Source organism: Fomitopsis serialis, assembly GCF_022376445.1.
Source record: "Fomitopsis serialis strain Sig1Antser10 chromosome Unknown B0H18scaffold_13, whole genome shotgun sequence".
NCBI lineage: Eukaryota > Fungi > Basidiomycota > Agaricomycetes > Polyporales > Fomitopsidaceae > Fomitopsis > Fomitopsis serialis.
In genome coordinates this window covers 207,524-234,787 of record NW_025954973.1, presented here as the reverse complement: position 1 = coordinate 234,787, position 27,264 = coordinate 207,524, and the positions used below count along the sequence as shown (strand labels likewise).

The following is a 27,264-nucleotide window of genomic DNA, read 5'->3' as shown; positions in this document are numbered from 1 at the left end:
TGGTCAAATCGCCAAGAAGCCCAGCCACCGTACAGCTAAGTCCGGTGATAGTGTGAGTCAGTACGAGTGGACTTCGGAAGCATAGACATATTACCTTGTCGAGTACTTAGGAGTCTGCTGTCTTGCGCTTCCTGTGTTATGTACGATGCGAGCCCGTCAACAAAGCTAGGTCATCCGCAGCTTTTCAATTGAGCCCTTTGAGATTGTGCCAAGTTGAGCTTAGTCTAGTTGGCTATCGATTTCCGTAATGATAGAGGCCCTGGCACGCACCACAGAAGCTACCATTCCATTCATGTATAAAAGCTCACCCATGAGCACGAGCTCGATGGCGTACCAGTGATATGGCAATCTAGTGAACATTAGAAGGAGGGAGGCCGGCCGGCTGGCATCGTACAGTCACTAAGTAAGTAATATCATAGTGTAGCTGGAGAAGCACTCACGTGACTCCTCACGAAACGAATGGACCCACTGACACCTACGGAGGGACGAAAGGGGTGCTTTTGTCCTCGCCCTCGATGCCTGTTCGGAACCAAAAACACAGACAGGTAAGAAAGAACACTTACCCCGGGATGTCCGAGCCATGACCGCATTCAAAATGCTACGCCGGTCACTGATTCCTACCTCGCTGTGAGTCCAATCGCTTGCTCGTAGCACTTGCTGTAGCCATTAATCAGGTTTCGTGTCAGTGGGCAGTCGCTCAGTCGTCGCGACGCCTCGGAAGCGATATTGGATGATTGAAAAAATTGAACGTGCCTAAGAGGCACGTTTCCCGCGAAGGGGGCAGTACGGCTATTACAGCCGGATCTAGTCCATTACTGGCTCAATTTGCAGATCTTGCGCGCCCAACGCGTATTTTCTGACGCGGCGCTGCGACGTGGTGCGCTTCTGAACGCAATCCCGAGCTACCTATCCTTCGATTCGCGGGGATCTTGTCTTTCCGGCTCGAAAGGCTACGCCGTTTGAAATATGACAATTCTGCTCTCCAAGAGTGTGCAGCGCGACATCATCTTCCAGTCGTATCGGCACAGTGCGCGCGCCTGGGGCTTGACACATGCAATGCTAACCCGACTGGGTAGGCAAACGTAAGTACCTAACGCGACTGTATGGACCGCCGACTCGGAGGGACCTGGGGTGGGCGCGTTTGGGGCGCGTGATGGCGGCCGGGGTCTTGGTATCTTCCGTCTGAATTGGGACCCTGAACTGATCTAGATGCTCGCATGTTGACCACAGCAACCGACCATGACTACATTTAAAACCTTCAGCTTGGACGAGCCACGTCGATCCATCCCGCGACTCCTGTGGTCTCGCCTCCTGCACTCTGCCCTTCGTCATGTCTAACGCGTACCAGCTATGGTGGGCTCCGCCGCCGCCGCCAGCCACTGCCCTGGGACGGCACCGGCCCCTTGCACCCCTCGCCGGCGTGCACGTCTCTCCAATCTGCCTTGGGACGATGAGCCTCGGCACTGCCTGGGGCCCAGTCACTGGCACCATAACTAAGGAGGAGACCTTCAAGCTGCTTGATGGGTTCTATGCAGCTGGCGGAAACTTCATCGACACGTCGAACAACTACCACGACGAGGAGTCCGAGATGTTCGTGGGTGAATGGATGGAGGCGAGGGGCATCCGGGAACAGATAGTGGTTGCAACGAAGGTGGTTCTCGATGTTGTCCTCAATTACACGCTAGCTGACGTGTTCTCCAGTACACGAGCAATTACAAGCGTGGCCAGAAGGTAGGGCAGATGACCCATTACGCCGGGAACAACATGAAGTCCCTGCACAACTCCGTGGAAGCGTCCCTCAAGAAGCTTCGTACCGATCACATCGACATTCTTTACGTGCACTTCGTGAGCGTCATGTCCGCACAAGAAGTGTTCGGGCTCACTCATGAAACGCGGAATAGTGGGACTGGACTTGCGGCATTGAGGAGATCATGAACGGCCTGCACAACCTTGTCGCCGCTGGCAAAGTGCTGTACCTCGTGCGTCCGGTTCTATTCTTCATCTCCGAAGCCATAGCTCATCAGTTTCAGGGCATCTCTGACACCCCAGCATGGATCGTAGCGAAGGCGAACACGTACGCGCGGTGCATGGGGAAAACGCCGTTTTGCATATACCAGGGTCTCTGGAACGTCATGCAGCGGGATTTCGAGCGTGACATCATACCCATGGCCCGCGCCGAGGGTATGCAACAGAGCTTCTTTCCGGGTATCCGTCCTGAGAGTATTCTGTCATGTTCGCAGGGATGGCCATTGCCCCTTGGGGTGTCCTCGCGTCCGGCAAGGTACGAACGGACCAGGAGGAAGAGCAGCGTAGCCGGTCTGGCGAGGGGGGTGAGTGGCTTGATCAGCTGAAGACGATGCCATTGAAATCTTTCCCGCAGGCCGTAAAGACATGCACAGCGACGACTGGAAGCGTTCGCCGGCGCAGCGGAAGGTGTGCCAGGCGCTCGAGAAGGTCGCAGCAGAGGTCGGCGCGTCGAACATCCGAGCCGGTGAGTGTGCCTGTGGTGCTCGCTTTCGCGCCGGACCATGCTAATACACTGTCTGGCGTCAGTCGCTATCGCATACGTGATGCAGAAAACGCCATATGTCTTCCCTATCATCGGTGGCCGCAAGATCGAGCAGCTCAAGGATAACGTCGAGGCGCTCGAGCTCGCTCTGAGCCCCGAGCAGATCGCACACATCGAGAGCGTTGCGCCGTTTGACCCCGGGTTTCCTGCTATCATGTGTGTAAGTGATGACCACCCACTGGGCTCGCCCCATGTGTGGAGAAGTGGCTGACTCGTTCCGTCCAGGGCGATGGCTCTGTCTACATCCCGCTTCAGAGTTCAGCAGGCCACTTTGAGAGATGGCCCGTCCAGCAAGCTCTCCGGCCGAGCGGCACCAAAACGGCGAACGGTAATGGCCATGCTTGACGAGCCTGTCATGGTCCGATGTGTGATCGGCATGTGGTGCTTGTGTGCAGCTTCCTCCGTAGTGTGGTCCCGCTATCAAAATTTGTATTTTCGTCTCGAAGCTTACTGATCTGCGCTTGTGAAGACGCTATGCCGAGACTAGATGTGCTGCGGCGAGGTCGGGGTCCGGTCAATGACGAATGCACGAGGCGTCACGACTTCGAAGTGCCGCCAATTACACGGGAATAGCCATGGGAGTCTAGCAGTGATCCAACACGAAGGTTGGTGAGAAACCGTGTAATCACGATCTCAGGATTCGGAGACCGAGGTCAGCAGTCCCCTCGGAAGGTTGGCAGCCGGGGATGGTATGAGAAAATCCTGGCCTCGTCCAGAGCAGGAGAACACGGTACGTCCGAGAGCGAGAGCGAGCAACGATCAACCACTTTGATGGCCGAGCATTCGCGACATCGTGAACATAAGTATACAGCTTGATCGTAATTTGCATATAGGGTCGCGTATTTGCTTCGTGTCGACGCGTGTCACCACTGCCGACGACCACGAGTCCGCTCGAACGCGAATGCCTTCGAGAAACATCCTGAGCATGAGGGAATTCAGCCAAAATCAATGTCGGTATATGCCGATCATCAACAAGAGGAGATGGAGTGGGGTACAGAGGGTAGTTTGTGCTCAATCGGCACAATGAGCGGCTTCGAATCATTATAGGCATATATCATTTCGGATCGCGGCATCAGCATGTACAACGCATCGAACATTCACTCCAGCACAGGAATGTAAGCCATCCAGCGCATTTCTCTAGTCGGAGGTCGGACGGAGGGCCTGGCGGCGCGGCCAGCGCTCGAGGGGACCACCCATCGCATGCAGGAATCCGAACCCAGTCCCGTCGCCCTGGAGAGCCGTGGGTCAGCGACCATGCCATCAACACCATCACCAACTGGGCGAGACTCACGATCATCTCGTGCGGGAACCCGCGGACGAACGGCAGGACGTCCTCGAGGTACTTGACCTGCTCCTCGCTGAGCGCGATCTCAAGCGCGGAGATGTTGTCCAGCAGGTGCTCGACCTTGCGCCCGCCGACGAGCGGAAACACGTTCGGCGTCTTCTGCAGCACGTATGCGAGCGCCACTGCACAAGCCCGTCAGCGTACAGATCGGCGGGTACGCGGGAGACGGAGACTCACCAGCTGTGATGCTCTTCGCCCCGACTTCCGCAGCGACCTTCTCGAGCGCGAGGCAGACCTTGCGCTCGCCTTCAGTGCGCTCCCAGTCCGGTCCGAACCACATGCGACCTGCAAGTAGCGTGAGCCCATCTGGCAGACACGTACTCCATGCAGCGCACCTTTCTCGCCTGTCTGGCGGCGACGTTCCTCTTCGGCGTCTGTCCGGATCTTCCCTCCAGCGAGCACGTTCCAGGGAGCGAGCGCCATGCCTGAACATTACCGTGGCCATCGTCAGACCATCGTGCTCATCATGAGTGGTCCACGGAGACCTCTCACCTTCCTCGCGCGCCATGTGGATGATCTCCCGCTCGAAGTCGCGCTCGAGGATGCTCCACGCGCCCTGGTAGATCACGAACGGCGTCTTGTTCGCCATCCGCGCGTACATATTCGCCTTGGACACGATCCACGCAGGCGTGTCGGAGATGCCCTAGACAGAGGTTAAGGTTACTAGGTTTTCCTCCGTGTAAGGTCGTGGCGTACCAGGTAGAGCACCTTGCCTTGGGCTACGAGGTTGTGGAGGCCGTTCATCACCTCTTCGACGCCGCAGGCCCAGTCCCACTACGCGGTGATGTGTCAGAATGACGCTTCGCAAGGCAAAGTACAGGATACTCACCCAGTGGACGTAGAGAATATCGATGTAGTCAGTGCGGAGCTTCTTGAGCGACGCTGCGACAGACATGTGGAGAGACTTCATGTTGTTCCCCACGTAGTGCGTCTGCTGGGGGATGTCCGTGCCACGCTTGTAGTTGGAAGAGTACTGAAAACAAACGCCGTCAATGCCCCGTCCCGCGCCACCCCGTCGGGAGACATCACACACCTTGGTCGCAATGACCATCTGGTCGCGATTCCCTCGTTGCTCCATCCACTCGCCGATGAACTGCTCGGACGTCTCGTCCTGGTAGTTGTTCGCGGTGTCGATGAAGTTCCCCCCGCGTCGTAGAACGCGTCGAGTAGCTTGAAGCTGCTCTCCTTGTCCATGGCGCCGAACCCGATCTTGTCCCACTTGTCGCCGATGTTCATCGCCCCCAGGCAGAGCGGCGAGACGTGCATCCCCGCGAGCGGGGCGAGCTGGCGGTGCCGGCCCAGACGGGTCTTGGGCGGCGGAGGCATGACGACGAAGGTAGACATCTTGGCTGTATTGAGTTAGTGTATGAATGCTGTTACGGAGAGGTGGAAGGCGAGGTGAATGACTTTCATCGACGCGAGCAGCCCTTTTATTTCGGGATGCCAGTGGGCTTGCATCGCGTCAGCAGAGAATGGGGACGTCATTGTGAAGAGCCGTCCGAGTGTATCATTGAGGCGTCTCGAACCGAAAGTGTCTTCGTCATCTCAATTGGGAGCTTACATGGTGCTCTGGGACGCCTGTTCCACGGATTCTTGAGTGGATTGCATCGGTAAGCAGCTGGGCACCGGCGGAAACCAACCCACTAGGAGGTTAATAGCCTGGAACGACTAGCAACTCGGAGTCTCATTGTCGAGCCGGTCGATCACTTGGGTTCTTCATGGCACCTGGATGAGAGTACACCCGCCTGAGTACGTAGGCCCCATACTTTTTTGTGGTCAATCACAGAGCTTCCATTAGCCTGATTTTATAGAGAACGCCGGAGGTATAGCGCACCAGGCATATCTGCAGCGTGTCGTTTCACACTGACATTGACATGGTATGAACAGGCTGGTGCCAATGGTTTCAAGTTGTGAACTGACCCAGCCCCATCCCGGGCCATCCAGTATATACTGTGAGTAGCAGTATATCAACGAGGTCGCAACGTCCGACGCTCGATTTGTTCGTCCTCGCCATTCGGAGACACCGAAGTAGCGGATGTGGCTGACAGAATGTTAGTACAGGCAAACATGGGCTCTCATACCAAGACCCTCCACACGGCGCATGTGTGGGGTCTGTGTCGCACACACAAGCAAACACCTGTGCGCCGCACGGGATGCGGTTCACGGTTCACGACAAGGTGTTCAGAAGGTACATAAGTTCTTGTAGATTTTGACAAGATTTTGAAGCGGAAGATGAGGAGGCCCCTCCGAGTCGCGCCGACGCGCCCGGCCACCGTTGCGCGGTCACGTGCTCAGAGTGTACGCGGTGGGACTCCTGCGGAGCCAGGAGCCAATCACGAAGCCGAAATGTCGACGGCACCACTACGGCACCGCGTTTCCGCTTATGTAATAAGTAGAGAGGGATTGCAGGGATTGCCCGCTATCATTTGTTCCACTTCCTGAACCAGACCACAATCGTGAAGTCAGCTTTACTTTATGCCATCGTGAACGCCGAGAAGCCTGAACCGTCGATGACGGACGTAGCAAAGGACATGGGCCAGGTGCGCCTTCTTTGAGCCTAAGATGATACTGATTCCACCCTTTCGATCTATGCGTCGACCCGGTTGCCCAAGGAAGGCCCGATTCGGCCCATTCAAGTGTTCAGCATGTTCAGACATTCATTGTTCAGATGAGACGCTTTATGCATTTGGCCTGGTCGCGGTCGTGGAGAGGTCAATGTTGCTGGTGGCGCATATATGCGCTGGACGAGACGAGCGGTGACCAGTGACCGGTGACCGGTGAGTAATCATTATATCTTACTGCAACACTAAGTCTTTGCTAGGTCTAAGTAGGTGGCAATCAAACCTGCTGAACAATCAGTCGGGCCCGCTTCCCCTTGGGTCTACCAGTCTTGTACGAAGCTGTCACGGCGAGGTCAGTATCACCGACACAGGAGTCTAACTGGTTCACGAGTGCTGAAGGTCAAACCAATAGCTGAAACCCTATGTGCGCACGAACCCTAATTTATTGTCGCCGTATTGCCGGACCATGTCACCGTGACGCTGGATGGCAGTGCTCACTTGAGTTGCAGCTTGGCTGCAGCCGTTGAACGGGACATCCAAGGCCAGCCCAATGCATCGGGTACGCGGCATTGGCACGTTAAGGAAGCCCGTTCTCCGCCATGCCTGTGGGGTACGTATGCGGTACGTCCTTGCGGATGCAGGCGCCAGCGATGCAGTCGTCAGCGACGCTGACATTGACATTGCACCCAGTGCGGAAATGATATGCAGCTGGAGACACATAAGGTACAGTGCACTAGCTCGAGTCACCCGGTCAGTAGAGAAGTAAACAATACTGATATACAGTATGTCCGGACAGAATAGAGAAACAGCAATGCGGATGTTTCTCACCACCTTGCCATGGTTCACCGGGGGCGGAGCGCCTGCTGCACAGGCCACTTGTCGAAGTGGCCGCCACATTTGAACGGATCCGAGTACGCAGTCCCGTCGCCCTGCAACCATTATGTATCAGCTTCAAGCCTCAACAACACCGCACAATCCCGAACGTTCACTCACAATGATGTCGTAAGGAAAGCCTGGTACGAACGGTTGCGCGCTGTCTATTAATGCGATATGTTCGGGACTGAGCGAGATTTCCAGGGCCTTCAGGTTGTCCATCAGCTGCTCGACCTTACGGCCTCCGATAATGGGGAACACGAAAGGCGTCTTCTGCATCACGTATGCGATCGCCACTGCTCGATTGCTAGTCAGTCCGTCGTCGTGAAGTCGTTCGAGAGTACGCACCGGCCGTGATACTCTTTACGCCGACCTCGCCTGCGACCTTCTCAAGTACTTGGCATACCTTCTTTTGCTCTGCCGTGCGCTCCCATTGGCCGTCCAGGATGGTCCGGCCTGCAACCAGGTCATTTTGTGGCCAATCGACGGGCGCCAGTCTTATTTTACGCTCACCTCGTTCTCCGCTCTGACGACGACGCTCTTCCTCCTCGTCGGTGCGGATCCTACCAGCTCCCAAGACATTCCAAGGCGCGATGGCCATGCCTGCGTACGCACACGCACACGTGAGCGTTTAGGCGTCATACGGCGGGGGCGTACTCACCTTGTACCCGACACATCGGGATAATCTCGCGCTCGATGTCTCGGTCGAGGGCGCTCCATGAGCCTTGGTATATCACGAACGGCGCCTTGCCTGTGAGCCGGGCGTACATGTTTGCCTCTGACACGACCCAAGCCGGCGTGTCGGAGACTCCCTGCGGAGGATTCAGCATATCCGCAGGCTATCGGAGGGTGTCTGGACACTTACCAGGTAGAGTACCTTCCTCTGTTGAACGAGATAGTGCAAGCCGTTCATGACTTCTTCGATGCCACACGTCCAGTCCCACTTTGCAAGGAGGGTCAGCGAAGGCCTACTATTCTGGGTGCACGACTTACCCAGTGGACGTAAAGGATGTCGATGTAGTCCGTCCGCAGTTTCTTCAAGGAGTTCTCGACTGACAGGTACAGGGACTTCATGTTGTTTCCAGTGAACGTTGTTTTCTGCCGGTAGTTCTCGCTGCGCTTGTAGTTGTTCGTGTACTGAAATGCATTTGCTCAGATCCCGCCCCTCGTCAAGAGCGCTACGAATGAATTCCGCCGACCTTTGTCGCGATGATCAACTGATCCCGCAATCCGCGTTCCTGCATCCACTCACCCAAGAACTCTTCTGAGCTCCCATCCTGGTACATGTTCGCGGTGTCGATAAAGTTTCCACCAGCATCGTAAAACGCATCGAGCAGCCGGAAGCTCTGGTCCTTGTCCATCGTGCCCATCTGCGTCCACCTGTCCCCGATGCTCATCGCCCCGAGGCAGATGGGCGAGACGTGAACGCCCGCGAGGCGCGCCAGCTGGCGGTGCCGCCCAAGCCTCGTCTTCGGCGGTGGAGGTGGGGCCCAGAAGTCTGACATCGTCTGCAGTTCAGTTGGAGATGTCCTGGAGGCTGTTTGGGTAGACTGTCAACAGTGACCATGCTAGGCTTAATGCCTCTTTTATACTTTGCAGGCATTGGCGTCGGAGCGACCTCGGGGTTGCGTCCTTGACATCGGTGGGGGATGTGGGCGCGGTAGGAGTCATGACTCACTGGTCGAGACCCGCCTCGTACGCCGATGGCAGAACTCAACGCTGCCTCGCCGTTCAGTCACATCGGGTTCGTCATACGCCCGTATGAGAGTTCCTTGCGTACGATTGGTGACCCTATCGGAGTAAGAGGTTTGTCACGCCTGGCAACCTATTATGATAACAGATACATAGCTGATCATGGCACTTCAAAAGAACCCGAACAGCGAATCGTAACAACCGATGTCACTGAGATTGCGTCTGTACGTCAAACCTCAGTATGCTTAGTAGAACATTGCTGACCAGTCTAAATGCGATGGCTGCACTTATGCTAGATGTCGTGACTTGGAAGCCTACCAGCGCCTCACAAAGTTGTTCAACAATGTCCATGCATACTGTATGTTTACTACTTCTCATTGCGTCATAACCATTGTCAGCCGCTTTCAGAAGGCCGGATCGCCTGCTGGCGAGGCCACTTGTCGAAACGGCCCGCCGACTGATACATGGGGGCATACCACGAGCCGTCGCCCTGCAAGCATGCTATCTTCAGCCCCAGCATGCCCAGCCTGATGATGCGAAGGACTCACAAACATATTATGCGGGAAGCCCAAATCGAACGGGAGCACGTCTTCGATCTGTGCGATCTGGTCCTCGTTGAGGGAGACGTCAAGAGCGTTGATGTTGTCCATCAAGTGCTCGACCTTGCGTCCACCGACAATCGGGAACACGTATGGCGTCTTCTGCATGACATATGCGATCGCAACTGGCCAACTTTGTGAGAATTCCGCTGATCCTAACCGACAAAACCATGACTTACTAGCGGTGATGCTCTTGGCGTCGACCTCGCCTGCAATCTTCTCGAGAGTCTTGCAAACTTCCTTTTGCTCAGGCGTCCGCTCCCATGCATCACTTGCAACTTTTCTCCCTGTAAAGAACATGTTTGTTAGACCACGGTGGAGGAGAGAACCGATGCCAAGCTCACCATGTTCCCCGGTTTGACGCCGACGTTCCTCCTCTGCGTCTGTGCGTATTCTACCGGCAGCGAGCACGTTCCACGGCGCAATGGCCATCCCTGCGTGAGCTAGTTTGACTTCCTTATTCTATGCGAGATACCTGATAGCAGCTCACCTTCAGCGCGGACCATAGGGATGATCTCACGCTCCAAGTCTCGCTGTAGAACACTCCAGGCGCCTTGGTATACCACGAATGGTGTCTTGCCGGTGAGACGTGCATACATGTTGGCTTTGGAGACAATCCACGACGGAGTATCCGAGATGCCCTGCGTGCCATTCACGTCAGATCAAGCAGGCGATAGATGGTCCAAGATATGTACGAGGTAGAGCACTTTGCGCTCCGCGACGAGGTGGTGCAGGCCGTTCATCACCTCCTCGACTCCGCATGTCCAGTCCCACTGCAAGGGAAGGGTGAGTCGTTATCTACAATACATCGAGATACAACGCACTGACCCAGTGGACATACAGGATGTCTACGTAATTGGTGCGGAGGTCCTTGAGGGACTTCTCGACGGACAGGTAGAGCGACTTCATGTTGTTTCCCACGTAACTGGTCTTCTGTGGCATGTTCTCACCACGTTTCCAGTTGCTAGTGTACTGCACCGAGGAATGCGCTTCAGGTACGTGTTTAACAGATAAACTGCACTAGCACTGACCTTTGTAGCCACCACCATCTGGTCGCGCACACCGCGCGCCTCCATCCATTCCCCGATGAGCTGCTCCGACTCGCCGTCCTGGTAGTTGTTCGCCGTGTCGATGAAGTTTCCGCCCGCGGCGTAGAATGCGTCTAGGAGCTTGAAACTCTGCTCCTTGGTCATCTCGCCCATGCCCAGCGGGCCCCATTTTTCGCCGATGCTCATCGCACCGAGGCAAAGCGGAGAGACATGGATGCCGGCATTGGGTGCCAACTGTCTGTGGCGGCCAAGCTTCGTAGCTGGCGGGGGCGGAACGGATTCAGCCCAGAACTTCATGAATCGTGGACCTCTGGATGACATGATGTCTCGCTCTTTCAGGTGAGGTGGTATTGGAGGTGGTAGCTCGCGAGAGAGGACGTCTTGCTAGGGATTCTGGGCTCGGTGAGGGGCCGCTATATACTCGCGAGTCCCATATCCTACTCCGAGACTCATGCTGCCCTCCGCATCTGTGTAAGCAGGGGTCGACCCAGGTACTTACTAAGGGTGATGTACGCGCGATGCATAGCGAGGGCGAGTCGAGTTCAGGAGTTCGAGTCGTTCCCCACCTAACAGAAGGCCGTGTAGCCCGAGTCCCATCGTTTGGTCCCCAAATGGTGACAAGGTGTAGATACCTTTGCGGCGCCAGCCTCATTGAAGACTCGGGGAACTTACAATGAAGGTAACCCACACAGTGTTCCGAATGCGGGGATTCAGGAGAAGTGACCGGCCCGGGTGTGGCTCTGGGCCGAACCTTGAGCGCTTCAGCAGCGACTCTCTTCTCTCCAACATCGATCATTCGGAGATGCTTTGGACCAGTGTCATGGATGTAAAGGATGTCTACATACTGGCGTTTGTGCACGTAGAGACCTCCAATAGACTTCTCCGAGTCAATGGCATGGAAAGGTAATTCCTCATGAGTCACGGAATAAGAACTGAATACAACTATGCATCATGTCCATAATCTGTCTTGACTTGGGACTGCTCCAAAACATCTCCACCATGCCTATGAGTACTAGTAGTGCTATCAACTGTGACTAGGTTCATAGCAAAGGACTGCCCAATAGTATGGGCCACAGTGCCATGGTGAGAAACAATGGCTCTCTGTGCCCATCCTAAGCCAACACGGGCATTAATGAGCATAAATGCTATGCCAGCAACAGGGCATATAGTGTCTATGCAGAAATACTGTAAATTGCTTCTTGTTGTGTATGATACCAAGAAGAAAATGGTATAACACCTGATCACAGGATGCTTCAGCTAATATTGTATCATTTTAGCATTGTCACTTACATAAAGAGCATGGCACTTTCCACTACAGTGACAAGAACACTCTGGAAAAAGACAGGTATATTCAGTTCAATCCCACATGCTCCATGTTCCTGGGTGATGTCCTACCATGAGATCTGGGCCCCCCAATGGTCTCACATGTTGACGAGCAGACCACACACGACAAGCTATACCACCTGAAAGATATTGAGGTGAGCCTACAACCTGAGAAGTCAGTATAAATGATTACATGAGCTATAGACATTGGTCCTAGAGTAACATGAGTAAAGAGACCCAAATCAATTCATGTCATGACATGTCTACTCACACAAAAGTGAAAACATTGCCAGAAGTGATCCAATGGCTCATGACACTGGCAAATACACCATCCAGACCACTGGCTGGGATGTGTGTCTGATGATAGATTGCTGTAGGCAATGTAACTAGGAGAGACCTAAGCCTGTATATTTCAATTCACTATATGGGAAATACTGACCACATTGTCCCAAAATAGTACACATTGGTATGAAGGCTATAACATAGCTATGATTCCATACTGTCCATAGACGATAGACCTTGACAAATCAGATAAGTACTGTGACACTGAAGGTTATAACATGAGTTTAGAGCTTACCAGCATGATATCACACTCAATAAGAGTGACTGCAAGGAATGATGCCTTGGCAACTGCAGTGGAGATGGGTAACATGGAATAGTATGTTGATGGGGCTGCTCCGCCTTCATAATATACAAATGCGTCAAAAAGCCGTATCACAACTGTTATCCAGTGCTGCATACTGCCATTAACACATGCAACCAATGGATGTCAATGAGATACACTCACTCCAGTTACTGTGACAGTGATGGCCACGGAGCCCACAAATATAGGACTGAGGAACATTGAGATGCTATGGTTCATGCCCTCATGAGTCAAATTCACCCGAGAGATATGGAAGTACATGGAAGAGAGGGCAAGGATCAGAAATACGCCGTAGAGCACGCTCTCGAGAGCTGCAGCAGCAAGAGAAGCACTGACAAGGGAGACCGGAGGCATTGATAAGCACAGTACTGTCTAGAATACCAGTCTCGTCGCAGCTCATGGTGAGGTAGCACATATATATGGTCACAGTAGCGCTTACAGGTGCATGCCCGAGCCTCTGTTTGAAAACGGTGCTCGTAAATCTACCTGCATCGTGATCTATTGCTCCCATCAACAATGGGATCATACACTGGTGACACAGGATTACGATCAGAGGTCTGCGAAGGTATCACACACCAACATTTGATGTGTTCGAGTTCTTGTCCTTGAGTGCTCGCCAGTGTGCAACGCTAAGAAAAGTCATGCGAACACTCGGGAGAACACGCAAGCATGATCCGTATCCCTAGATCACATATGTACCTGCAACAAATTTGTGCCTTGGTGAACCGGCGAGCCCCGGTCACGGGCTGGTGGACAGCGTCGTGAAGTGCCCGCTGTCATGGCCTTGGGGTCTAGTCTCATGAGTTGATACGTGTGTACATGTTCCTAAGGATAATCAGGCATTATCAACCTGGCCATCGTCGATACTGGCAATACGCACAGACTAGGGATGGGAAAGTGTCACTTCCGCAGAACACCAACACGCTCCGCCTCACTTTGTTGAGCCGGACTGCGCAGTGACCGTGAGCGTGTTCGACAGACAACCTAGCTGGAAAACACGATTGCTTGGTACCGGCCTCAGTACGCACCGTAGCTCGGAAGCTGCTGACTTTGTAGCATCCGGCATGCCCGGGTTGCACGAAGGGGATGGGATCTCGGTCGTAACTGTTTCGGACTCCCCGAAGTATACTGCCCCAACAATTAGCATTCTGAGGAGCACCACAAGGACACGACGAACCGCATAGCCACGACTGGTGCCCCGGAACGTGACTGGATCCGAGAGTTCTGTGGATGCATCAGATACCGCATTTACACTACTGCGGAAGTTATCACAATCAGACCTGGGAAGGCGAACATGATTGGTAGCACAGACATCCTTCTGCCAAGAAAATTGTCTCACACCTGAGAACCCATCCATCGAGAGCGGGGATATTCAGCAGGCATACACTGCCATGCAGAGACTGCATCGCGCTGCAGTCAGTCACGTCCGCCACACAAGCAGCGGGTAGGTTAGATCCTTTGCTACCTGGCGACGCTTGCCGGTAACCGGGTCGCAGCACGGGGAAGCCGGTATCATACTCGTGTCTAGAAGCTCTCAGTGGTCGGTGAACCAGGATTATCGCACAGGATTATCGCAATGGAACGTACCCACCACGCAAAGATCCGCCGCAGTCGAATACCAGTGGTGTCGTGTGCAAGACGTGACACAGTGTGCGGATTCCTGGAAGTGTTTATGACTTCTTGCGATGGAAGATGGGGGCGGCGAGCGCGCTGATTGATGAGCCTCCATACTTACATAGCCCTGTCGCAGAGCAACAGACTATAATGGTTTCCTCATGTAACCAATTGTACACGACTTGGATAGAGTTCAACCTCGCGGCGGCGAGTCTGGCCTGGAGCCTTCCTGTAAGAGCTATGATCAAATCGCTATTGTCTATGGACGTAGAGGCACACGTACCTCATGTCACACCTTGACGACGAGTGCGACCCGTGTGGTATGGCGAGCTTTCGCGCATGTTAGACCTCCTCTTTCATTCTAGGTACGCAGTGCTGTCAGATAGCATACCAACTCACGTAGCTGCGGCTTGGGACATGTCGCTTTGCGACTTTATCACAAAGGCACGATCCTTGAAGCTTTGAAGCAGTAAGCTTGTTCAGAGTAATAGCTTGCCTGCCTTGCCACGTCCGCGCACATACTGAAGTCTACGTCACGTGGAGGAGCTTCGAAGTCGAATTTGGTAAGTTCTCATTTGGCAACCTCTCTCGTTCGGACTCTCACAGCTGGCAGTGGAACCGCATGGCTGTATGTAATACGTATTGTGTGTCCCTCTATGTTCTAGCCAGCATCAAGGAATGAAGAAGGTAGTCACTTATCTGGCTTCGATGTGAGGCTGATATGCTGTCACGGTCGCCTGTGAAATTCTGAACCTCAGGTTCAAGTTCCACACGAAGTCCACACGTCGATGCCTACAATCGATATCTGGCAGCGCCTTCGTGTATGTACCTTATAGGTATATAGGCCTCATGGGTGATATAAGGAAGGGACTTCGCTCATAGTAGGAGGCCTCCTTGCCTTTCATTCGCTCAGTTACACTGCCATCATGACCACGTCTTTGCGCCTCCTCCCTCCCCACCCTCGTACCCAAGGCCATTCTTGTGTCACATTCAAAGTCCCCCGTTAGATGGATCATTGACCTTCCCCCAGATGTTCGACTTTCATGAACAGCATTCCGCCGATCATCGCCTATTCGTGTACGCAGGACAGGACGATACCGTCAATACGGTCAACTGGAGTCGAGCAAGCGTAGCCATCCGGAGAGCTGCCATGTTGGTCAGGGAGCGCATGTCCGGTAAATCCCACGCAGCTGCCCATGAGATACCGGTAGTTGCGATACTATCAGCCTCAGGTAAGTCTGATGTCATACGGGAAGGACAACTCTGACTACGAGCCCTGTAGACGCCATTCCCTATGCAACATTAATGATGGGCATCATGCGTGCTGGCTACACCCCGTTTCCCCTCTCGGCACGCAACTCGGCTGCGGCGGTTGCTCATTTACTCGCTAAAACCAATGTTGTGCATATCATCGTGGGGCTTGACCAAGCTATGCGAGACTTGGCTGCGGAGGCATGTGAGATCCTCAAGTCGCAGTACAACTATTCTACTGCCCCGGAAGTGTCGCCCATGCCCGCCTTCAATGACTTCTACGATGTGGGACTCAAGGGAAACACCGAGCAAAACGTCCCATATGAGCACCCAGGGTTGGACAAGAACATCTTCTACCTCCATTCTTCAGGTAAGTATCGTACTCCCTGTTGTGTGGATCATTTCTGACAAGGTCGAATTAGGTTCCACTGCTTTCCCAAAGCCCATTCCTTGGACGTACCGCAGGATGTTGCAAATCTCTAGAACTGTATTCTACGGAGAGCGTGATTTGACCGGCCGCGTGATGGCTTTGTTCGGAATGCCAATGTTCCATGCGATGGGCATCATGTCCACAGTATTTGCTGTACGCCCAAATTGACTGTTCACGCAAACTGTCGCTGACGATCTCGTATTTTCAACGACTTAGTGCGCTTATGGCCAGGCGATCGCTGTAGCGGCGCCAACAACCTCTCCAAGTATTCCAACAATCGAGAACATCATTCATGGCGCGATGGCAACCAAGGCGGATCTAATCATGACTGTCCCTTCAGTTGTCGAGGTTTGTATAGTGTGTTCCCCGTAGGTCCATTGCGCTGAACAACCTCAACTAGGCGTGGTCGCATAATCCGGAGTGGGTCAAATGGCTTGCTACAATTGACGGAATCGTGAGCACATCTCTATCATACCAATGGACATTAAACCTAACTCAGACATGTCATACAGTCGTATGGTGGTGGCCCGCTCAACAAGGAACGAGGCGATTATCTAGTATCGCAAGGCGTCAGAATCTTCTGCAACTATGGATCGTAAGTACTATACAGTTTTTTTATTGAAGACATTCATTTTCTGACTGCGCCATCAGTACGGAAACCGGTGTTATCAGTACATTCCTGCCATGTAAGATCGTGTTTAACCGTGAGCGCCAAGACCTTGAACTCTCCCGTAGCTGAGACAGGGATGGATTGGGAGTACTTCCGCTTCGGGTCCTTCCTGAATGTCAAGCTCGATCCTTGTGCCAACAATGAATGCGAGGTCATAATTGTGGTATGCACCACCTTGATTCACAAGCATCATCCAGTCACACACTTCTGTGCAGGAGAATGAGCTTTTACGGCCGAACGTAGTCAATACGAAGGTCAATGGAGCAGATGCTTACGCGACTTCCGACCTTGTCGCACCCCATCCAACTCGGGAGGGCTTGTATAAGGTTGTGGGCCGCACCGATGATCAGATCATGCACAGTACCGGTGAGAAGGTGAGTGGCAATCAGAATTGTTGCGCGGCACCTGAAGATTGACGAGGGCATTGCAGACCAACCCAGGTCCTTTAGGTACACAGTCACTAGCTATGCCTCAGCAGTCGGCTAACGATGTTGCACTAGAAACAATGATGAACCAGAATCCGCATGTCCAGGCATCCGCTATGTTCGGTCGTGGACGTTTGCAGGCGGGAATTCTAATCGACCCCAAGCCCGAGTACGGTTTCGATCCCTCAGATGAAACCAGCCTTGCAGCGTTTCGCAACAAGATCTGGTATGTTGAGTGGTTCACTCCACAGAAAGAACATTGCCTTACTACTGTGTTGAGGCCGACGACCTTGAAGATGAATTCGTACGCCCCCCAGCATTCGCGCCTGTTCAAGGAGGTGGGTCATGTCCGATAACCGCGGTTCGCCTCAGCGGTTCATTGTTGCGACTCACGTGATATTTCTACTAGATGATAATTGTCGCGAAACCGGACAAACCGTTCTCTTACACAGCCAAAGGAACTGTGCGTCGCGGAGCTGTGATCCAACAGTATGAGGACGAAATCGACGCACTGTACGATGTCGTGGACGCAGGCTCCCAGTCCAGCATTGCACCACCAGTACGTTGGGACATTGCGACAGCAACCGACTTTGTTCGCAAGATAGTCACCCATATCCTGAAGCATTGCCCGAATGACGACGACGACCTCTTCCAGCATGGCTGCGACAGGTGAGATCGCATGCATGATCAACCTGCCAGCGCTATCGCTGACAATGTATGACGACCAGTCTTCAAGCTACTTACATACGAAACACGCTGCTACGCACCGTCCGCGAGAGCGCGAAAGTTGAAACCCGCCACGTCACGCAAGGCTTCGTCTACAATAACCCGAGCATCAAGCAGCTAGCTGCCTTCATCACGAATGTCGCACTCGGTACCTATCAGTCAGCGGATGATGCAACATCCTCGACGGAGCATGTCGGTGCCATGCATGCGTTGGTAGCGAAGTATTCCACTGGCTTTCCCGTACACAAAGCGGATCCCAGTGTCAAACTACACGCCGGTGACATCGTCCTGGTCACAGGTACGACGGGGAGCTTGGGCTGTCACCTGCTTTCCCAGCTCGCGGCGAGGAAGGATATCGAGCACATCTATGCTCTGAATAGGGCCTCGAGGGACCAACAGACGCTGCGCGAGAGGCAGCAGGCGGCGCTGCTCTCCCGCAAGCTCGACGCGAGCATCCTGGACTCTGATAAGGTCGTCCTGCTGGAGGGAGACCTAACAAAGGCACACTTCGGGCTGCGCGAGGAAGTGTTTAGGGAACTTCACTGCGCTGTGACACACATCATACACAACGGTGCGGAGTTCTCTTTCATCGATGTCGACTCGGCTGATGACGCTGATGACTGTCGCTGGCATCCAGCGTGGCGTGTCGACTTCGTGATCAACCTCAGCTCCTTCGAACCACAGATACAAGGAGTACGGGCCCTCATCGAGTTCGCGCTCACCTCTCCCCTGCCTGAGCCGCCAAGGTTCCTCTTCGAGAGTTCCATGGGCACACTTCACAGTGAGTCTCCGAGGCGCTTTCATCAATCTGTTGAATACGTACAGCCTCCGCAGATGCACCGTCAGAGGAGACCATACCTGAGACTGCAGCAGCAGCGGAGTGGTCGGTCGGTACAGGATATGCAGATTCGAAATGGGTATCTGAGCAGATTGTGTTCGCCGCCGGCCAGGAGACCACGTTCAGACCGCTCATTGCACGGCTTGGCCAGATATGCGCCGGCCCTGACGGCGCATGGAACGCGCATGAGTGGTACCCGTCTATTGTGCAGAGTGCACCTACGCTGGCCTGCTTCCCCGATGACGAAAGGGCAAGTGCTACAGCTTGATCTCCAGGATGATGAGCAGCAGGACTAACACGATGCTCCGTTCCGCAGCTCATCGACTGGATACAGTTAGACCTCGCCACCGCGGCACTCATCGACTTCCGCAAATCGTTCAGCCCAACTGGTCTCGTCCATCTCGTGCACCCGCGTCCGATCTCGTGGCACGACCTCGCGGTCGCCATCTCCGCCGAGTTCGCCGTCCCGCTCGTACCCTTTGCAACATGGTTGGCCAAGCTCGAGGACTATGCCACGTCCCAGGGAGAGAGCGCTGGCGCTACGAAGCTGCATGCGCTACACCTACTCCCGAAGTTCCGCGAGATGCGGCTGCAGACGGACAAGGGGAAGATGGCGTTGGGCACGGCAGACATGGATGTGAGTCGCGCGAAGGAGGCGTCACCGACGTTGGCAGACCCGGGGTTGAGGCAGATCGGCGTGGAGGACGTCAAGCGATGGGTGGCCTATTGGCGTAAGGTTGGGCTTTTCACTCGTGCATGAGGTGTGTCTGCGTGTACTTGATACACATGGAATCGTAGACCTGCGCTTGCTCCATCCGATCTCTATATGTCCTGTGCTCAAATGCATGTGTCACACCGAATTAGTATCGATTTTAACACCTCTCTTCGACATCCTGGATTCCAGCTAGTTGCAGAACATTAGGCGCAGACGAACGCGCGCGACATATGATGACAAATAGGCGCTATCCACACGAAGACGTCGGTTTACCCATCTATGAGCTTAGTTCCTCGCTACTGTTGGGGATTGGTTCAGTCGCAAACAGTGCATTACAACCGTATTAACAGCAACGTAAGTTAACAATACAGTCCTTGGTTAAATGAATGAATGGCCGCGAAATACGAGCAGAGTGTGGGTGACAGCCCGCGCCCGAAGGGCGCGGCTCTCCGACGCAAGTCCGTGTGAGTCCGTCCTGCCAATGTCCGAGTCAGCCGCGATTGGGCGGGATGGGCAAAAGAAGGGTGTGGTGAGGTGGGAAAGACGGGAGACTGGGTGAAGTCAACTGTCCATCAGTGATGTGCGCAAAAGGGACTCGCATCCATGGGTTGGCGAAAGAAGGAAGGGGTGGGGGTGCGGGGCGGGTACTATGTCTGGACGACGTACAGGGTAGTGACTGGGGTCAGTTGAAAATAGTGCCCCGTGGATCCTGCACGTTCTCCGTTCACTTTGTCGCTGTCTGGCGGGCCTCGGTCATTTCGCGTATAAGAGCCACGTGCTCGGCGAAGCTGACGGATTGTCCAGGGCATCCGGCCCGTAGCCACGGGCGTAACTCGGCCTCTCTCTGATCTGCAATCAACCTGGCGGTTTTCTCGAGCAGGGAGTTCGCGTCCTCGAGAGAAAAGGATGGTGGCGGGGCCGGGGTTTCTGGTGGCGTGGACGGTGATGGTGAGCGAGAAGGGGCGAACTGCGGAATGGGCGTGACACTGTGGTTCAGCCCCGGAGGGAAGGCGTCTAGCCAGGCATCTGGTGCGAGGCGTGTGCGCAGGCGGTACCACCAGCTGATCTGAGTTGAATCGAGTGGAGCCAGGAGAAGGCAATCGACGCCGAGATGCCCGCGGGTGTGGAACATGACCCATTCCTTGTTAACAGCGATGACGGAACGGAGGGTCCCATAAAACGATGGTACCTGCTGCGTGGGCAAGGTAATTTCCACATCCGTCCCAGGCTGCAATCGCGTCCTCGGAGTCTCCACCATGAGGACTATTGACCCTCCTACCACCTCCTCGTCTGCCTGGGTGAGTGATCTTCCCTTGATCCTTGTATACTGAAGTCCGTCTCCTGACGCATGTGGTATTGTGCAGTCTAGGCGTGTTAACGCTATAGAGATCGGAGGTGTGGTAGGATGACGGTGCGCCCATTTTTTGATGAAGATCATGTTGTATTGAGCAGCGGTTCAGATTGTAATGAACGTGGGAGGCGGTGGATGCTGAAGGAACTCCTGCGTGTCTCTTCCTTGCTCATGGCTTATATTCGCCTATGGCGCCTCTGGGTTGACACCCAGTGAGAACCTGCAACTTTTACAGCGATTACCATCTGTTACCATCTGACTTTCAGATGGTGATCGCTGGTAAAGGCAATTTGTCCAAAGTAACAGATTTTTTCTCGGTTACCGTCCGTTACCATCTGTTACCGTCTGTTACTGTTCGGCGGCCCATCTATTTGGATCGGTCTCTGTCGAACTCGTCGAATGCTGTACATCATACGAATATAATGCGAATTTCTGGGTATTATACACTGCTATTACATGCTGCTCGAGCGACCCCGAAAACAATGCTACCGTTGACTGCGCTGCTTCGGCTACGACACGTCGACATTACACACACATCTCCGCAGGCTGGCCTTCACCTGGTCCATCCTCGTCCTCGTGAGTGGCCAATGTTGTATCATTTGGCAGCTGTGCACCCTGCGCGCACCCCCGTTTGGTCTTCTCAGCCGTCTTGCTCCTCTCGGCATACTCCTACAGATTCGTGATTAGAATCAGATGGAGCGTCGTCGAGAAATGTGATGGTACTTACCTTGGATTTGTTGGCAGGAAGGGCTCTGAAGATCGCCTCGAACTGGGGGCCGGTCAGCTTCGCATCGAGATGGTCCTTGAAGTAGTCGATTTTGAACAGACCACTGCTCATGAGTGTCAGAAGGTTGGTCAGACGAATGAAAATACTTGTCGACGTCCTTACCGTGCGGTCGTGCTATCCGCCTGCACGCGTACGAAGCGGTGTCGCTTCTTCGCACTGGTCTGTGGCTGCATGATCGTGAGTTGATGAATATAGACGAACGCACGGCGGCGTACCTTCAAGTCGCCGTCTTCCTTGCCTTGCAACACCTTCGGAGCGCTCACGGTGGGCTTCGCAGCCTATGGCAACATAACCGTGAGTTGACGAATGCAGATAACCGCGCGGCGGCGAACCTTGTCACCGTTTCCATTGTCTTGCGACCCCTTCGGAGCACTGGTGGTAGGCTTCTTCACAGCCTGTGTGTACATAATTGTGAGTTGACGAATGCAGACGAGCACATGACGTACAGGCTTGCCGCCGTTTTCCTTTCCTTGAGACACCTTTGGAGGGCTCGCGGCGAGCTTCGGATCGGTGGACGCGATTGCCTGCCTCTGAGATGTTGGGCTGTCCTGCGCACCCTGTCTGGCTGCGATTTGTGACTGAGGCTTAGTGGGGCGTCGAGGCAGATTGATGCTAATTTTGTAGATGATGGTCCGGCGAGCCAATAAGAAGCAAGAGGACGACACGGGTGGATACTACTCACAGGGGATTGAGCGGCATGACAATCTTCTTGGTCAATGCTTGAGCTGGTGAGGGCCGCACGATGAGGTCGCCGGAGGCTGTGGTAGCGCTGGCGTTTGGCACCGCTTTTGGTGGTGCGACTGGCGGCAAACCTGCGGGAATCGGAAATGAATCTGGCAAGGCAGGCGGCGATGAGTCTCTGGTAATCGGCAACATGGCGGCGAGAGGAGTAGTCTGCGATGAATCTAGGGTAAACGGTGGGCCGGCTGCAGAGCCTGAGACGGGCTGGCTCGGGTGAGCATCCGCCGTGTTCTCACTGTGCGAGACGGCACAGTCACGTTCATTCTGAGTGGTTTCCACAGCAGGGGGAAATTGCGCTGACAAGGCGTTCGGGAGCGCGGAGATGACTGAGTTGAGGGCATGTGGCATTGAGGAGGATTCGAGGCTGGTAGGTTGCTGATCTGCAAGAGGTTGGCAGATGTCGGTCGGGGTCAATGTGTTCACGCCGGCAGATGCGTTCGACTCCAGCGGCTCGTCTACTGTTTCCGTCCCAGTCAAGCTGCGAATGAACCAAGGCGTCGAGAGGTGAGACTCATGACAATGAACTTACATTGGACAGGCTCGGAGACGTCACTGGGAAGATCTTGAGGTGCAGGTTCGACATCGCCAGGGACCGAATGCTTGTTAATATCTGCTGGTTCAGGTTCGGCTGCAACCATAGCCGTGGTGTATCAGCTCAGGCAGATGTCCTGCGAAACAGGACCATCGGACTTACAGTCGGTATAATCTATCATAGGCGAAGGTGAACGGCCTTGGCCTGGGGGTGCCGTGTCATCCGAGTCAACCTTTTGCTTCTTCGCCGAGGGGAGGTCTGTGACTTCAGGTGTGTCTGATCGTTCGCGTTTGACCCCGAAATTGTTCTTGTACCACTGAGGATATATGTCTTTAGCTATCTGGTCGACTTTCCAGTGGAGTGCGCAAAATCGTAGCTCATCAAATTTGCTGTACATCGCCGCACGGTAGTAGTCCCCCTGTATGCGCGATCTCTTACTGAATGTCGATGGTACGGCCTCTGTCAATGCAGCCGCAGCCTTCCAGTCGTTGAACGTGCGCATAGCCTCCTCGCGTGTAGCAGCAGCCCGCCAACCATTGACTACGGTGCCGTTTTCTAGCTCCTGGTACTGCTGCTTGACGTTGACTCCTTGCGACAAGCGGGCCTTACCCCGCTTTCCTTCTATCCTATCCGGATCGGCCACATCTTTTGCGGCCTTGTTTGCTTTCGCCCAGGTAGAGCGGTGCCAGTGCTTGACCTCTGGATACTTTGATTCATCGAGTTGAGCAAGAAGGGAGCGCGAGAGCGTCATGGTAGCGTCCGGACGGAGTTGAATTTGATTGCTTCCACCAGCACCGTGGCCAGCGGCTTCACCAGACTCGAGCCGTCCTAGCGAGTCTCCTACCCTGTTGACAAGGGAGGCATAGTCCGCCCTTGGGGACACCTATCAGTATATGCTGGCACACGAAATGGGGTAAAATAACGTACTGACTCGCTTTCAGCTCACCAGCTTGCCGTAGGTATGCTTGATAGAGTTCAATGTGTGCTCGATTACCGTAAGAGACGAGGGAGTCATGCGAAGCTTGGCCAATGCTCTGTGATGCTGGAGAGGTCTGGAACGACGAGCTCTGCATATACTGAGACTTGCACAATTTTCCAGTAGATGAATATCACTCACATTTTGACGCGAGTGTGAATCAAGGAAGAGGAGGGATTGATTGTCGTGAGGAGATTCGATAGTGGTACTTGCGTTGGGCGACGAATGTCCAAAAAGGGGATCATGGTACTGCAAGCCGAATTGTACAGGCAGCGAGGTATGGGTGCGTTGACTGGGCATAGGAGGAGAGAACGGTGGGAACGAGAGACTAGTAGCAGGACCCAGGGTAGTAGGCCCGGGTCTCTGAGGCAGCTCCGTTGTTGACGAGATGCCTGGATCTGGTGAGTACTGTTCCATCCGAGTGCCAGTGGCTCGATTTTGCTCCATGTAGCAGAGGTCCGAGTCGTGAGCGAAGACAAGACAGAGGTCGGGGCGAAGACAAGAGAGAGAGGTCGGGGCGAAGACGGTGTGGATGAGTCGGTAGCGCCTAGAGTAGCGCACGTCATTGCCTGTTCTGGACATGGGCACTCGGGACGCACACTTGCGATGTGTCCCATTGCATCTCTTCGACCATGTCCATTCGTACTGCAGCTGGCTCATCGGAGCAAGCTGTCTCCTCATCGGGATCTCTCATGAATATTCTCAATCAAGCGACCGCTCAAACCATCAAAGCACACAATGTCATTGAAGTTTTGTACGATCCTCATGCAAGCGAGCCTCAGATAGCTCTTCTAGATGGCATTGATGTGACTGACAAGTCGTTGGTGAGTTTCCCCTTCACAAACTGCATAGCATCTGTTGAAATCCGTAATAGATACTCGTGCTGCGTCCCAAGAGCTCGAGTACACGGATGGATTGTATGACACCACCTAGCAGGAGGCCTCTCGCGCGCAGGGCGACCATGAGTGGTCTTCGGGGACGGATAGAAAAGTCGACTGTCCACCCTTCTGATAGTTCAGAGTACGTGGCAATTACCCCATTATATGTGTACTTCTAACAAATAATAGACGGCTGCGACAGCGGCTCCGACTGTCAAGTCAGTGTGGAAGTACTGCTGGAATCCATGCTCGCTCGCCTTCCATCATCCCTGAGACCCCGCAAAAAGCTGCATCAGTATCTGCTCCATCATCTGAACTCAGTATAACGAGGATGCATCGGCAAAGATCTGGGACACCTCCTAGTCCAGATCCGTTAGTACCGTCACGGCCCTCGGCCGTCCTTTTCCCGCATGCGCGCACACCGAGACCAAAATTGATGGTATGTCTATACAGGCTTTGATGTCTGTCATTAGTTAACTTGTATTCAAGACTCCTGTAGCCGGCAATGTCGGTGATATTGCCTCGCGCCGTGCAGTGGTACGTGATCATACGCCCGAGACACAGGATGTCATAGTGAGTACATGTTATCGTGTTCTTTCAATTGCTAATTCACACGACGACTCGGATAGGCACTCCTTGTGGGCGAATACGGATACAGTGTGCCAGACTTCGCTCGGAAATACACGTAATGCATTACAATCACCTGTACCTACTGTCCATCTTGTTCATCGTGTCTGTCTCCTCCTTCGTCCTCGTCATCCTCCCCTGTACCGTCTGTTGTGCCATCCATGTACATTACGTCGAGCCCCAGTTTCTCCACCAAGAATACACCAGTTGCCATGTTGGCTTGAGCTAGTGCAGCTGGGGGCATCGGACACATCGCGACGACCGACCGGATTGACTTGGCCTCGACAACAGTCCAGTCTCCGTCTTCTGCTGCTGTGCACGCCCAGACAGCTCCTGACGATCGCTCCAGAATGTGGCGGTTCGGATTGGAGTACTTCTTCACAAGAGCCAGTGCTCTCGGCTCATCGTCGTCTCGCAAGACCTGTACCCTGAAGAAATACTGCACTTCAGCGAGTATTGTTTGATCGCCTACGCATATCTGACAATTTGTTAGGATTGCTCTACACGAGAGGTAAGAGTTCCATACCTTGACATTGCGCGACTGTCGGACATCCTTGGGCGCCTTCAGTGTCTCCTTGTAAGCAGAACGCGCGATTTGCCCATTGGGTAGGCGAAGACGAGCCCACCGCCTATAATGGGGGTCCCAGTGATCCATGTTCTCGCCTCGAGCCGTTGCGACAAATGAGCGAATGACGGTGGTTTCAGCAGGGGTCAATACGTGGAAGCTTCGATCGCGCGCACGTAGGAGTGTATAACCGTCGCCGAGTTCTTCGGCACCTTGTGGTGGCCCTTTCTTTGACTTGTCGAGATCGAAATTTACGGGATCGAGGGCTTTCAATGCATTGATTTGACAGCGGCGGAGCCCACGAACCGCGAGATTGGCATACGGATTAGATGGCTGACGGATTTCTTCGACAAGATTGCCTATTGTCCGCTCCATAGTCCACTGGGTGTAGCAGATGAGCGGCCCTAATCGGATGATTTCTTCGCAGATATGTCGGAGAAGGTGAATGCTCTGACGACAGAAGTGAAGGCGGTGTTTGTCATACTGGTAGTAGAGTGCCTCAAACTCCTCGATGAACTCGCGGAAGAGCTGAGAAGCCAACGTGAGATCGTCCTCCGAGATGCTGCGCTGGTTGATGAGCCGCAGCCCTCTGACGAGCTTGCAGAAATGAACCCAGTACTCGTCCGGAAGTGTCCCGAGCAATAGAGCAGGCCCAAGACCGAAGACGTATGTCAAGAACTCCTGGGCTTTATATCCACTTGAAATTTTCTCTGCGGGGTTGCGTGGAGGCCGGTCAAACGAACCGGGGAGGAAAGGTCGCATATCCGCGACAAGAGAGCCATGTGTAGTCCATAGATCGCCCTGAAGTACTGCCCAGTCCCAAGTCTGCCGATCATCGTCCTTATCGCAGTCCAGGGTGCCACGCCAGAGTCCAAGCATGAGGTCAGTCAAGTTCAGTGCTGCGAGATGCATGAGGTCGATAGCGCAGCAGCGAGGTACGCCAAATGTGCGAGAGAGTCCCAGGAGGATGCTAGGCTTAGAGATACCAGTCGCCTTTCGGTTGCTCTTGTACTGCGCATCCGTATACGACTCATTGACTAGCTTCTGTAGGTTGCCTGAATAGTCCGCAGAATACGCCGGGGGTATGTCGTCAACGGAGATACTAGCGTGATCACTGCCCGAGACATCGTAATTGAGAGGCTTGTGCAAGGCAGGATAGTACGTCGGAGCACCCGCTTTGTGTCGGCAAGGAAGTCCACAGTAGACGCGGCAGCCAAGGGCGCCAGTATGCCCGACTAACCCGTTGATACCAGCCATGCCAGGTCCATCCGCAGCGACAATTGCAAGGAACGGCCGAGAGACGAAAAGCTCCCGAGTGACAGCATCCCAGACAGTAAGACCCTCCTTCATCAGAGCCGAGACATGATGCAGGCCGACGTAGACATAAGAGTCTATGTTCCGTGGCTTGTTTGGCCCCGGCAGCATCCCGCCAATAAGCACATGTTTCTTCAGGTAGCGAGCGTCGGGAGCCAGTTCCAAGACCA

The 27,264-nt window shown here is 54.1% G+C and overlaps 8 protein-coding genes across 8 annotated transcripts; 2 read left to right on the top strand and 6 right to left on the bottom strand.

Moving 5' to 3' along the window:
• Positions 1-965: 965 nt before the first annotated feature.
• Positions 966-3,259, top strand: B0H18DRAFT_989478 (aryl-alcohol dehydrogenase). The gene is made up of 8 exons (XM_048044954.1): positions 966-1,651; positions 1,702-1,845; positions 1,902-1,979; positions 2,031-2,181; positions 2,241-2,330; positions 2,381-2,491; positions 2,554-2,729; positions 2,795-3,259. The coding sequence occupies exons 1-8, from the start codon at positions 1,331-1,333 to the stop codon at positions 2,912-2,914; spliced, it is 1,191 nt and encodes a 396-aa protein (XP_047896706.1). The 5' UTR covers positions 966-1,330; the 3' UTR covers positions 2,915-3,259.
• A 447-nt stretch (positions 3,260-3,706) lies between these two features.
• On the bottom strand, positions 3,707-5,258 carry B0H18DRAFT_989470 (Aldo/keto reductase; the record flags this gene model as incomplete). The annotated part of the gene is made up of 9 exons (XM_048044953.1): positions 3,707-3,799; positions 3,861-4,036; positions 4,092-4,199; positions 4,250-4,339; positions 4,407-4,557; positions 4,611-4,688; positions 4,744-4,887; positions 4,948-5,091; positions 5,175-5,258. 9 exons carry the CDS (start codon positions 5,256-5,258, stop codon positions 3,707-3,709), a joined length of 1,068 nt encoding a protein of 355 aa, XP_047896705.1.
• Positions 5,259-7,151: 1,893 nt separating this feature from the next.
• Positions 7,152-8,853, bottom strand: B0H18DRAFT_1102643 (Aldo/keto reductase; the record flags this gene model as incomplete). The annotated part of the gene is made up of 9 exons (XM_048032559.1): positions 7,152-7,195; positions 7,274-7,404; positions 7,469-7,644; positions 7,697-7,804; positions 7,862-7,951; positions 8,010-8,160; positions 8,214-8,291; positions 8,342-8,485; positions 8,548-8,853. The coding sequence occupies 8 exons, from the start codon at positions 8,851-8,853 to the stop codon at positions 7,318-7,320; spliced, it is 1,140 nt and encodes a 379-aa protein (XP_047896704.1). The 3' UTR covers positions 7,152-7,195; positions 7,274-7,317.
• A 581-nt stretch (positions 8,854-9,434) lies between these two features.
• B0H18DRAFT_952662 (arylalcohol dehydrogenase) lies at positions 9,435-11,009 on the bottom strand (the record flags this gene model as incomplete). The annotated part of the gene is made up of 8 exons (XM_048042139.1): positions 9,435-9,530; positions 9,589-9,794; positions 9,819-9,926; positions 9,984-10,073; positions 10,130-10,280; positions 10,335-10,412; positions 10,468-10,611; positions 10,671-11,009. 8 exons carry the CDS (start codon positions 11,007-11,009, stop codon positions 9,435-9,437), a joined length of 1,212 nt encoding a protein of 403 aa, XP_047896703.1.
• A 621-nt stretch (positions 11,010-11,630) lies between these two features.
• Positions 11,631-13,008, bottom strand: B0H18DRAFT_872069 (uncharacterized protein; the record flags this gene model as incomplete). The annotated part of the gene is made up of 6 exons (XM_048040200.1): positions 11,631-11,925; positions 11,979-12,067; positions 12,285-12,397; positions 12,454-12,529; positions 12,589-12,744; positions 12,799-13,008. The coding sequence occupies 6 exons, from the start codon at positions 13,006-13,008 to the stop codon at positions 11,631-11,633; spliced, it is 939 nt and encodes a 312-aa protein (XP_047896702.1).
• A 2,186-nt stretch (positions 13,009-15,194) lies between these two features.
• Positions 15,195-19,490, top strand: B0H18DRAFT_1093293 (uncharacterized protein; the record flags this gene model as incomplete). Its single annotated transcript, XM_048032342.1, has 18 exons — positions 15,195-15,249; positions 15,276-15,500; positions 15,551-15,889; positions 15,942-16,102; positions 16,166-16,297; positions 16,350-16,403; positions 16,462-16,544; positions 16,601-16,653; positions 16,685-16,782; positions 16,835-16,993; positions 17,050-17,068; positions 17,120-17,270; positions 17,325-17,382; positions 17,454-17,713; positions 17,773-18,341; positions 18,408-18,551; positions 18,605-18,862; positions 18,947-19,490. The coding sequence occupies 18 exons, from the start codon at positions 15,195-15,197 to the stop codon at positions 19,366-19,368; spliced, it is 3,240 nt and encodes a 1,079-aa protein (XP_047896701.1). The 3' UTR covers positions 19,369-19,490.
• A 557-nt stretch (positions 19,491-20,047) lies between these two features.
• B0H18DRAFT_1116274 (uncharacterized protein) lies at positions 20,048-24,010 on the bottom strand (the record flags this gene model as incomplete). The annotated part of the gene is made up of 12 exons (XM_048033403.1): positions 20,048-20,613; positions 21,208-21,343; positions 21,402-21,504; positions 21,564-21,628; positions 21,677-21,739; positions 21,794-21,856; positions 21,908-22,073; positions 22,144-22,660; positions 22,732-22,830; positions 22,897-23,606; positions 23,662-23,801; positions 23,852-24,010. The coding sequence occupies 12 exons, from the start codon at positions 24,008-24,010 to the stop codon at positions 20,048-20,050; spliced, it is 2,787 nt and encodes a 928-aa protein (XP_047896700.1).
• Positions 24,011-25,297: 1,287 nt separating this feature from the next.
• B0H18DRAFT_872201 (uncharacterized protein) lies at positions 25,298-26,692 on the bottom strand (the record flags this gene model as incomplete). The annotated part of the gene is made up of 2 exons (XM_048040210.1): positions 25,298-25,693; positions 25,742-26,692. The coding sequence occupies 2 exons, from the start codon at positions 26,690-26,692 to the stop codon at positions 25,298-25,300; spliced, it is 1,347 nt and encodes a 448-aa protein (XP_047896699.1).
• Positions 26,693-27,264: the final 572 nt, after the last annotated feature.

Bases quoted from the DNA above. Each gene is read 5' to 3' on its own strand.
- B0H18DRAFT_989478 (XM_048044954.1), top strand. From the start codon at position 1,331: ATGTCTAACGCGTACCAGCTATGGTGGGCTCCGCCGCCGCCGCCAGCC. The intron at 1,652-1,701 runs GTGGTTCTCGAT...CGTGTTCTCCAG, and splicing joins AGATAGTGGTTGCAACGAAG to TACACGAGCAATTACAAGCG. The intron at 1,980-2,030 runs GTGCGTCCGGTT...CATCAGTTTCAG, and splicing joins CTGGCAAAGTGCTGTACCTC to GGCATCTCTGACACCCCAGC.